General features: G+C 38.1%; 1 protein-coding gene across 1 annotated transcript; it reads right to left on the bottom strand.

Moving 5' to 3' along the window:
• Positions 1-8974: 8974 nt before the first annotated feature.
• LOC311302422 (extracellular superoxide dismutase [Cu-Zn]-like) lies at positions 8975-11500 on the bottom strand. Its single transcript, XM_084428297.1, has 2 exons — positions 11412-11500; positions 8975-9664 (listed from the first exon to the last, which is right to left on the bottom strand). The coding sequence occupies exon 2, from the start codon at positions 9647-9649 to the stop codon at positions 8996-8998; it is 654 nt and encodes a 217-aa protein (XP_084284423.1). The 5' UTR covers positions 9650-9664; positions 11412-11500; the 3' UTR covers positions 8975-8995.
• Positions 11501-12506: the final 1006 nt, after the last annotated feature.

The following is a 12506-nucleotide window of genomic DNA, read 5'->3' as shown; positions in this document are numbered from 1 at the left end:
TTGGATTGGATGCAACCCTCCAATAGCGCGCCAGGTGGATAAGCCAGTTTGTGATTGGTCCCCATTATTTAACTCAATTTGACATTGATTAAAACACACACACACACACACACACATACACACACACACACACAAACATGGATCCATTATACACAGCATGTTCTCAGTAACACAAGAGACCAATAGAGCGAGTGGGGGCCCCAGGCAAAGTTAATCAATAAGGCCCTTTTTTAGATATATGTATTTTATACATGTTTTATGTAATATATACGATTTTATTGTAAATATATCTTTATACATTATATTATTATCCACAATTCAAAAAGTAGTCAAAACAGAACATCTAACATTATGTGCTTATTATGTGCTTACAACATTATGTGCTTGAAATATCAAGATGCGCTATTTTTGAGACTCCAGTTCACGGAGACCATGAAAGCGCACCCTGATTGTTTTATTAATAGTTTTAAGATTCAGCTTGTGTCAAAATGATTGATGGCTTTTTAATAATTATGATTGATGGGTTTGACCTTTTGACCTTAATCATTTCAACATTATACTTTTCAGTATACATTCATACATTGAGGTAGTGAAGAAAATTATAGACTGGCATAACATACATAAAGTAAAACTTGGGGTGGTGTGGCGCAATGGATGTGTCCCTGAGCAAGACACTTAACCCCTAGTTGCTCCAGAGGTGTGCGACCTCTGACATATATATAGCAATTGTAAGTCGCTTTGGATAAAAGCGTCAGCTAAATGTAAAACAATAACGATATTTACAGACGGTCTAACCAGAATAGAAAATATCTGCACGCTATCATGTTTTGCTCTAGGTATAGCTGACCAGACTTTCAACTATTTCACCAATGTCAGTTTTTGCATTTTTTGACACCTGTGACACACAGAGATCTGTCACAAATGTACACATACTGAGTATTTCGGTGACTCCGAACTCGTCACTACATACACGCAACACATCCAGAACTTTTCTGAGGATTCGATCGGCTCTTTGCCGTTAAAAAAAATGGAGGTCACATCTGTCCGTGAATTTGTCAGACCTCTTACGACATCCGTTTCATTTTTGAGATTTGTTACATGTTTGATATCCTGCGCACAATCGTTTTTCATATCACACGCAGCATCGATGATCCTGTGCATCAAGCCAACCATCTGGCCTCTAAAATGATCTTTAAACATACTGTCTAACGTAGACACTCTTTGCCCGTGTCACACTCACACACCTCCGGCTGCTTGTGCACAGCATCGCCAGAACTCAACGGCAGTCGCTCTCGATCAGGTTTTGCGTCGCCATTTCAGAAGTTTTTAGATTTTTAATGTCTTTAACAAAAAGAGCCTCCAAAATCGTGGAGGTAAGAGGTCATGCTTCCTGCTACAGTATCATCAGCTCTCCCCAAAGTCTATTAAAGCATATAAATCTTTCGATGCCTATAACTGTACTAAATGGTCACGTACAAGACTTGTGTGGTAGCCTACAATCCGCAGTTCTGCCTAGCTATAAGAACTGAGAACTTTATTGGCCTCATGCTTACCAGGATTTAAACATTACAACATCAGCAATTGCTGGTATACTGGAAATCTCTGAACACATCTAGTGTGTGTACTCAGAAATGTCCTGTATCTGATCATCTCTGTGCATCTCAAGTGTATGGACATGTACGGGGTTTTCACACACCTGAAGTTTCACTGAAATTTCCAATATCCTAAAAGTCCCAAAGTATGGGGTTAGGATTGTTGCATTATTCCAAATAAATAGATTGAGATTCACAAACAAATGTAAAGAGATTCACAAACAAATGTAAAGATATTCACAAAAATGATCAAATTCACAAATAAACAGATTAAGATCCAAAAATAAATGTAAGAGTTTCACAAAAATGTATAAAACTAAATGAGATTTACAAATTAATAAAAAAATTAAACAAATGTGTTTTGTCACGAACACAACTCTGCCTGGCATTTATTTGTGAACCGCTATCTGTGCATCTGTAAATCGCTGCACGCATCTGTGGATTTTGAAACACTTCTAGCGTCAACATGCAGAAGAAGCCACAGATAAGTGGACTCCACCCACCGTTTACTCAAGCCAATCAGATAACAGCTACATTGCTCCACAATAAGCAGAGAAAACTAAGGGGGGAAATATACTAAACAATAGCAAGGATCCTCTGGAACAGCGGGAAGAACAAAACACCACTAAAATAGACAGATTATACTGACACGACTGACAGAACGGTCAGAGGAGATCCTTGACAGAGAGAAGTGAAGAGAGAATGATCAGTCCCAGCAGACACAGATCACACTTATCAGACATCTTCTGTTTCTGTCAGTCTTCCTCTTCATTATATAAAGTTACAGCTCCTCCTTTAAACATCATCAGCTCCTCCTGTGGTTATTAACTTCCTCTGTTCTGATCAACTGAGTGATTAAATCCTGCTAGAGTTGCTGTATAGAGACACGATGCCACAGTGAAGTGCTGCTTTACATGAGTATTGTGAACCGCACTATCTCAACACACATCTGCTCTGAACACAGTTTATAAGATATTCTTTTGCACACGAGAGCATTACTGTTAGTCTCCCTTCCTTATTTTAGCAGTTTCCTAAATTATAAAACAGATTTTAAAAGTATTGTAAAGTAATTTTTAGCATCAGCTTGGTCAAATAAACCTGCATTTGCACATGAGCGTCTGTAAAGCAGATATTAACTGTCTTCAGGGAGTTTCTACACATGGATTATAACGTTCTGCTTTACTCTCTCCAGCCTTGAGAAATATATCAGATCCAGACTCCTTTATCAACACTACAAATGCTCTGGAAGATCTGGGATGTATTTCTCAAGCACCACTGATTTAACTTCCGCCTCCCTGAACTTCTGGACCACTTTGCTAAAACACTTGAACGAGTCGTTTTCGACCAACTATCTACTTTTCTCACACAGAACATCCTCCTGGACAACAACCAGTCTGGCTTCAGAAGCGCCACTAAACTGAGACGGCCCTGCTCTCGGTTATTGAAGCTCTGAGACTGGCAAGAGGAGCCTCCGAATCCTCAGTTCTCCTCTTGCTGGATCTGTCTGCTGCTTACAGTTAACCCTCTGAGGTCGGCAAACGCACCCCCACGTTTTGCTGGATTTTTTTCACATAGCAGCAACATACGGTCATATTAATAAAATAAATACATGATTATAAACTATAGAGGGTCTTCTTTTTTTGTGTACACTCACATTAACATCAAAACCTTGTTTTTATTTTTAAATAAATAAAATAAACAGGGTGTGCTTTCAGCTCACTCTGTCTCCGCAAAAATCTTTCTAAAAACAAGTCTGGAAAATGAACTGAAACTCAGCTAATACTTATCACACAACCATGAAACATGCGTCTAAAGAAAGCTTTAAATTTCTACTTTTAAATAAAACAATTCACATTCAAAACAAATATTCTCCTGCAATGTAATCTGTATGAAACTAAAGAGAAGTACAGTTTCTCCCGTCTCACCTAATTATCGGTAATGAGTTCACACCCACTCGCAGAGCGCGCTATTCATAAGATAATGAGCTGAGATGATCTATGCAAAATAAGGTAAACGCCCCCTGAAATGCCTTAAAACCAGCAAGTTTCATTTATTCACTTTCCTGCGCTGTTGGAAGATGACACGAGTTCAAATTTTGCTCAGAAGAAGAGCAGGACTCTGACGACGAACGTTTGTATTTTGAGCGAGGAACGTTGAGCGACTTGATCCAGCCATGGATAATATTTCGGGTGAGTAAGTCTTTTTAAATTTACTTGCATTAGTTGACACATGTTCGCATTTATGAGGAAAAAACGTTGAAAAATTACGTGACAGTTCTCCATTATGGACGCGAGCGCTCTGAAGCAGCACTAAAAGACTTTCAAACTTTCACAGAGACCTCAAAACAGAAAGCACAAATCCATTCTTTAAAACGAATTTAGTTTTGTATTAATTGTATCTTAATTTTAATATTATTTTCATTAACAAATTTCCTGGATTTAATTCATAAAAAGTAAATAGGCTAGCAATCACAACATAAGGTGCTTGAACTGGAGATCATCATGAACCAGACCATGGCCTACTCGCCTCGCAGGTCTAAAAAATGTGAAATATATTTACAGAAAGCTGGTTCTAAACAAAACCATCCAAAACAAAAAACTATGTAGCCTAATAAATGTGCATTTCTCTGGTGCGTTCACTAGCCTGCGAGTCAATAGCCTATCGTCAACTTCATCTTTGCCAGAAGATAATAAACAATTAAAATGTCTTATTGCAATATTTTACATATTCATAATCATTATTTTTGCTGGATCTTTGAGACAGCTTTTTAGGTTCATGGCGTTTTGGAAAAGAGCTCTTCACGTACAAACACCGTTTCACTAAGGCACAGCGGCCCTTCAGCACATAAGAGAAAGAAAAAAAGAGAAAAAGCACGGACTTACTAATTACGAAACTTTGATGTGGTTGAACAGGTGAAACAGTCACAAATTCCTCAGCGCGTCCTCCTCTGATTGCTGTGTTCTGACTGAAAAAGTGCGTGCAGGAGCACATGCGCAAAACGTAGGTTTGTAAAATGTCCTTTTTTTTAAAATGACATATGATAAAATAAAAATAATTCATATATCATTTTACAAAACGGTTTTGCGCATGTGCTTCTGCGCGCACTATTTCGAATTTATGTAACGTTTTTGACGACACGGGACCATGGGCTGGGCCACTCGGAGGTTGCTTCCGGGAATAGTAGGCTACTGCCCTACAGTATTAAAAGTCGCATATAATTTATAACATATTATTGTTTATAAGGTTATAGTGTGCGTTATTTGTTTTCTCTTTAACTTCTTTCAGCTCTTTTCATGTTTGGGGGGTCGGATTGTACAAATTACTTTTATTTATCGCTCACAATTGCTTTGTTTATAGCAGACTGATTATTTTTTTTATTTTGCTCACATTTGATTTGCTTAGAGCAAATTTAGAACATTATGTTCCTCCACATAGAGGAATTACAATAAAACAGATTGAAAAACAAAACCTCCTCTACTTCTTTGTTCAGGCTGCGATGGGCCATTAGTCATTGGGGGTGTCTATGTCACACCCCTGGTCTGAATCTCATTAATATTGATAGGCCATTACCACTCCCATGCATAAACCTCTTCTGACAAAAAAACTGTTTTACAACGTTTAAATCAATGTATTGTTTCATGTGAACGATTAGGCAGGATGATTTTCACATCATTTTGAAGCCAGAACTCGAAGTGACAACATCCATTAGTCAAAAGTCTTATTGACAGATATTTAGTATGAGTTTTGTGGTCTTATTTCAGCAACTTTCATTTTTATTTTTTTCAATAACCACGCATAAACATTATTCTCTTAAAAATTCAAACATATACATGCTTGATAATCACATATTATGGTAGCCCTGTTTGTGCTATATAGGGTGAATTACACCTTTGTCATTAACATGTTTATAAATAACTGAAAAAAACACATATGTCAGAGCATGTCAGAACACCTCCAGGGCCCAGAAAACCCCTCAGACCCCAGAGGGTTAACCCTCTGGGGTCGAGAAACGCGCCCGCGCGTTTTGCTGGATTTTTTTCACATAGCAGCAACATAGACTTAAAATACGCCCAGGCAAATGTCTTAAAACCAGCAAGTTTCATTCATTCACTTTCCTGCGTGCTTGGAAGATGACACGATACACCGGTGAGGAAGCCCTTCAGCTCGTCCTGGATAGGCTCGTCCTGGCGACTTGATCCAGCCGTGGATAATATTTCGGATGAGTAAAGGCCCGTCCACACGGAGACGCGTTTCGCTGTATACGTATACATTTTTTATCGTATTGGCGTTTCGTCCACACGGATCCGGCGTTTTGGGAGACTGAAACCGCTATTTTTTGAAACCCGGTCCCAAAGTGGATAAATCTGAAAACGACACCCTTGCGGTTTCGTGTGTACAGCCAATCCGTATATTTTGTGAAACGATGATGTCATCACATCACGTGTCGTCTGTGTCACGAGTAACAGCAACAACAATAATGGCGGACTTATATGATTGTATTCGTGCTGCAGAAGCTACTAAGCCTACTAGCTTTATTACAGCAAAATCTATTGCTTCTCTGCAACTGTGGTGAGCAAAAAGCGATAATCTTTGTCTTCTTCTTCTTGGTTCGTATACAGCGCGCAAGGTTATGCGCATGCTCAAAGTCTTCTTCTCCGTGTATAGTGTATCTCTGTGGCAGAATTACAGCGCCCCATACTGGTCTGGCATATATACTACACCGTTTTCAGTCGGTTTCAGTGGTTTCGTGTGTACGCAGATATTTCTTGAGACAACGCCGTGTTTACGGAATTTTTTTTTTAAACGAGGAAAAAAAAAAATCGGATCGGGAACGCACCGGCTTCGTGTGGACGTGGCCTAAGTCTTTTTAAATTCATTATCACATGGGTTAATGAGCTGATGAGTTGAATCAGGTGTGTTTGATTAGGGAGACAAAGAAAATGTGCAGTGTTGGGGTGCCGGCAGGACAGGTTTGGGAACCACTGGTTTAGATCATAGGCCTAGTATGTATGACAGTTAGAATTTGGAAATTAATTAAAAAAATATTATGTTGAGATTATATTTTGACTATAGCGTTTATGCTGCCTTATTATCATCAACGAAGAGTGCTTGCAAATATCTGTTGCAAATGTGTGTAAATGTGCTGAAATGTGTAAATATGCCCAGCTGATGAATTGCAAATGTGTTAATGTTTGCGTTGTGCTATCTCCGGTAATGGCCCATTGACACGCAATATCTAGGCATACAGCACGTGTCTACAATTATTCGCATCAGTTATTCATATAGACTAATGGTACTATACTTATGTAATGCAACGAAATATTTATGTAATAATAGTTTTCAACTTTTTTTTAAAAAGGAATGTAGCTGCATCACCTTCACCTGCAGCTCGGAGGGCGCGCACTCCGCGCAGCAACACAGTCGAAAATCAGAAAGAGTAAGTACATACTTACCCATGTTAGTTCAATTTTGTTTATATACTTCGTGATGATACAAATGTACATGTGCCTGTGTGGCTTTGCAAAAATTGTGGTGTCATGTACGCACAATATTACAATTAGTAACATAATGTTAATGGTAATGTTAACATAAAATAGCTTATTTTTGTTGTTTTATCAACATGCTGATTGCCCATCAGTTATGCATGTGCTGGCATAGTACTTTGTTAAACCTTTATTAATATTATAATTGTTTTAGTAATGTGGTAGCATCACTCTCAACTTCACCTGCGACTCGCACTGGGAGGGCACACGACAGGTGTCGTTCAGTTTTGAGAACAACTGAAAAGTAAGTACACTTATTCCCTTTCTTTCAGATATTAGTATAATTCTGTTTACATATTCCGATTTTACATAGTCCATACAAACATTATGTGTCTGTATGGCTTTGAAAAAAATAAAAAATAATCCATCCATATCTTTTCAATATCTGGGCACTATTACTTTTAGTGATTGAAATACAGTTGTTGTATTTTGTGTAATAAACATGCTCACAGTTGTTTGTTTGTTTTACAGCTATAAAGATGATGGTGATCATCAGACACCTGTTGCAAAGAGGGCCAAGACAAACATTCAGACAAGCAACAAGCAGTCAACTCTATCATGGAAAACAGAGACTGACATTGATATGGTTCCACAGACTCTGGGATTCCTGCCTGCACGGGAACCTGGACCACAGCTGAGTCCTGCTGACGCACACACTCCTCAGAGTCTCTTCAAAATGTTTTTTTCTGAGAATGCAGTGTCAACTCTGTGCCACTGCACCAATGCTCAGGGCATAAGCATTTACTGTGAGATACCTGCCTTTACTTTTGTTTATTTATCGCTCACAATTGCTTTATTTATAGCTGACTGATTATTTATTTATCTCAAAACTGTGTGTTGAACTTTTGCATTTGGATGGCTATAACAGGGTCATTTAGAAAATGAACTCGAAAGCCTTTAAATCCTAAACGAAAACTCCACGAAAATTGGTGAGCATATGTGAAATAACATTGTAAACAAGCATGCACAATTTTATGGAGATCGGACCATAGGTGGCGCTATAAGTGTTAAAAAGCTTTGAAAACCATATATTTCCTATGTTAAATTGGCTGGAAATGGTCTTTTCCATGTATGATGTCAGTGGTTAAATGGTTGCCAAATAAAACTTAATGTCTTTTTATGCATTTGTGCTTAAAGGCCTTAAATGCTTGAACCCTGATAAATGCTGCTTGCAGCTTTAATTTAAAATTTATCTGAAATTAAAAATCTTTGGGAACTTTTGGGATACTGGAAGTACACAACTGCAGGAAATATATCATACTTTGCAAGTGATTTTTGGTCATTTTATTAAAAAAAAATAATAAAAAAAAATAAACTTACATATTGTAGCTTTAAACACCTTACATTTTGATTCCCTGTTAACTGTAGTAACAAACTGTCAGAATAATATACCCATTTGTTGACATTTAGCAAGAAACCTTATAATTTAGAAAATAAAGTCGTATGTCAGAGGTTATGTCTACCTTCAAAAATAAGGGTGTCCTCCCTTGAGATGTAGCCACATCCTCCAGTGTCATATTGCATCAACCAAAACCATTGTATCATTTAAAGAAATAGTGTATCTTTAAATAAAGACCATTGTCATGCTCTTAAAAGTGTTAACCCACTAAGCACAGTAAATCAAACTAAACGGCCCACTTTGCCTGCATTCACCCTACATTTATTTTTAAGAGTGCATTTACTATTAGAAACTATGGCCAAAAAGCCTCTGAAAAGACCAAGAAAAAAAAAAACATGGGAATGTTCAGGTTATGAAATATACTTTAATGTAGGACACATACAAAGAATACACAAGGAAAATCATGATTATCCTATTTGAATCTGCCCTTCCACCATATCCGACTCCCTCATCTTTGACTCTCAGTGCCTTCCTCCACATATTTTCTTGGGGGGCACTTCAGTCTTCTGCCACAGACTTGGAGTAGTAATACCAATCACACCGAGAGCAATTATCGGTCCAGCATTCCCACTGAGTTTACTCTCCTCATCTGAACCCATTCCCAGATCATCCTCCTTCTCATGAACCGCCACCGCACGTCCCAGAATGGAATAAGGCCCAAAGAGCTTGGCGTCTGGAAGCGTCAGGAACTGCCTTATAACTCCTTTCTCAGAAGCAAAGTTGCCCAGGTCTCCAGGATGATGAGGGTGGTCAACGCCGTTTGGATTATAATGAGGACCAACAGTGATGCAGCCTTGACTGAGGTCTCCATACTGATGGATGTGCATGGCACGCTCTTGACGATCGATGGCAGGCAAACCACGGAGGTTGATTTTCACTTCTAAATCTCCATTGGGGAAGACCTGCTTGAAGAGGATTTGCCCAAAGATCTTTGGCTGGTTACGTGGCAAATTGGAGCCGGGAGTTACTTCACAAGTGGCATAGATTGTGTTGTCAAACTCCACGACTTCCGGCTGTGGAGCTTCGGCAGGCAAACACTCCTCGTTGTGGAACTCTCCTCCTTGTATATGCAGCACCAGCAATATCAGAGGGAATATTAGGATGATTTTCTCCATGTTGATCTTTAAAGCCTACAATGAAGAGTGGATTCAGTGAAATCATGCCATTTGGTTTAAGAATGTAGTATTTTTGATAAAAGGTCAAAGCTTTGTTGCAGGGAACTTTGAGAATGGAAGTTGCATTAGGTAAAATAGCACAACCAGATTAGTTTGCAACGGAAAACCATACAAGAACCCAGACAGCAACCAGATCCGGCCCACATCTGTAATCCATGTGTACCAGATGTGGGCCGACACCATGTTGCTGTCTAGAAAACTATAATTTTTGAATTGCTATGTACCCTTGTGAAAAAAAAAAAAAAGAAAAAAAAAAGCACTTATTGGTATTGGATGTGTACCTGTACAAAAAAACAAAAAAACAAACAAAGCCAAACTAAGAGTTTTACTTTAAAGTAGATTAAGTTTTTTAAAAACTTCTTGCTGTGCTTTAAAGTACACTTAATTTGATCTGCTGTAGCCTACATGTTATTCAATATTAAATATAAAGTTAAGATTTTCTGATTCTGATATTTTTCACAAGGACAGGTAAAATAAAAGACAATATCTATACTTTTGCTTAAACTAAACTTTTTTTAGTTGTACTAAATCAAGTCAGTTGATGGAGAAAATGGAATAAAAAAAATACATAAAAAAACAAGCCTAAAACAGCAAAGGTGCACTACCGTACAGTAAGGATGGCTGACGCGAAACAGTCGTTCCGAAGCTTTGCGAGATCCCGAAGCGCAGATGTTTCGAAACACTGATCCGAAGCGTGATTCAAAACACCTATGTCACGTGACTATGGCCAAACGAAGCCTCGAAGTGTTTCACTAAGTGTTTCATCAGGTGTGGTCCGCCGAATCAGCGTTTGATTGACACGGTCGGGAACAGACCACACAGTCGCACATCTGTATAAAAGTGAAATCAACGCATCTTGACCTCGTGGGTTTTTGTGAGAGGAGTTTGATTTTGAGATAGCGGATTTTTGGTGATATAGTGACATAGTGCGATTTGATTAGTTATAGGCTATTTAGGCTTGCATTTAAATTTAACTGGAATTTAAATGAAACTGGAAAGAGATAGCAGTAATCTTTCCTCATTTGTATGTCCTAGCTAAAAAAAATATCTCCGCCGTCGGCATCAATGGCCTCGTGGTCAGTGCGCCGACATGTAGCGTCTTTGCACTCGGGCATCCCGAGTTCGAGTCCCGGCTCGTGGACCTTTCCCGCCTCGTTTTTTTGTCATCTCTCTACTGTCCTGTCACAATAAAAGGAAAATCACCAAAACAATATATATATATATATATATATATATATATATATATATATATATATATATATCTTTGCATGCCAGCAACAAGTGTCCCTTGTGAGAGGATTTTTTCAAAGGCTGGAGAAATTATCTGTAAAAAAAGAAGTAGTCTAAGTCCTTCCACAGCAGAGAAATTAATATTTTTGAATAAAAATCTCTAAAAAAGTGAGACATTGTGGCTTGATTTCTTTTATTAATATTCATTTTGCAAGACCAAAATAACATTATGCACAGTGAGGAGCCTATAGGTTACAATCTTCACATATTAGAAAATTATAATAATAAAAAAAAAACACATTTTTTTTAATGGCTCGTCAAGGTTGTTTCAGATCAACACCTGCAAGTGACCACTAGGTGTCACCGTTGAGACGGGTGTCGGATTGATTCGAAGCCTCGAAACAATATGGCACATTTGGTTCAACTGTTTCAATTGCTTCACGAGGCCTCGATCTGGCCATCACTACCGTACAGCTGAAAAGTTGTCCTCAATCCGTGTGGAGCCTGAATATCGCAATCACAAAAATACTACAACGCTTAATCCGTGTGCAGTCCTGACCTGGGGTTGAGAGAATGTTCCTTTTGGCGGCTCTTATAGGAACTCATGTTGAGCTACAAGTTAACCATGATAGTCTGTTAGTCACTAATTAAGTTCACCTGTGTTTCATTTAGCTCCCTTTGTTTGCCTGTTTATATATAGCACTCAGTTTATTCAGTTCTTTGTCTTGCATTGCACAATGTGTTCTCCAGTGTTTTGTGTTTATTAAAAGAAGTACTGCTATAGATTCCTCTTCTCTTCATTTGGTGGCTCATTTGTGACTCATTCATTCTTAGTGTACAATTCCACTTGACGTTCATGCTTGACACCACTTCTTATAGCAGATATTCATCAAACATAAATGAATAGCTGACAGTTCTTCCTTTTCAAGAAACCATTTCTACAGACTCTGATGTACCAAGCCTGACAAGCCTATATTACACATGCAATTGGACTGTTATTTGCAGTTTTTTTTACAATTGCTATGACAGATTTTTCAATACAATTTTCCAAAACTCTTAACACGGTTAGTTAGCACTACATCCGTCTATGTAAGCTATACTATTAACACATTTCGTGTTGCTTTAACACAAAATGCATACAATTCACACAAGCTCAAACAAGACCAAAACAATGGATTTGTACTGCCAAATTTACCAATGCTTTAACACTGTATGTCAGAACAGATAACACCATGTTCTAAACCTAACCTTACAGGTTAAAGTCAAGGTAAACAGCTGTTTATATTGTGAATTGAAACACAAATATATCCCACTAAATATAAAGCACTCTGAGATGGGTCTTTTTTATTGAATTTCTGCAGCAAAAGACCTACAGTAAACCCAACAAAACAAAAATGTAGAGAGGCTTCAAAAGAAACTGCAGTGCAAAACACAATCTATGATCAATACAATATACTGTCTGTTGTATAAGGGCAGACCTGACACGTATACAATAATGCAGTTTCTGTAATTCCATCTGATGTTAGTGTTTTTATGACATTGTGCTATGATTGACTAAATCTTCCTG

This window comes from Rutilus rutilus, assembly GCF_951802725.1.
Source record: "Rutilus rutilus genome assembly, chromosome: 1".
NCBI lineage: Eukaryota > Metazoa > Chordata > Actinopteri > Cypriniformes > Leuciscidae > Rutilus > Rutilus rutilus.
This window is presented reverse-complemented; position numbering and strand designations above follow the sequence as displayed.

Excerpts from the sequence above, each read along its gene's own strand:
- LOC311302422 (XM_084428297.1), bottom strand. The coding sequence starts at position 9,649 with ATGGAGAAAATCATCCTAATATTCCCTCTGATATTGCTGGTGCTGCAT.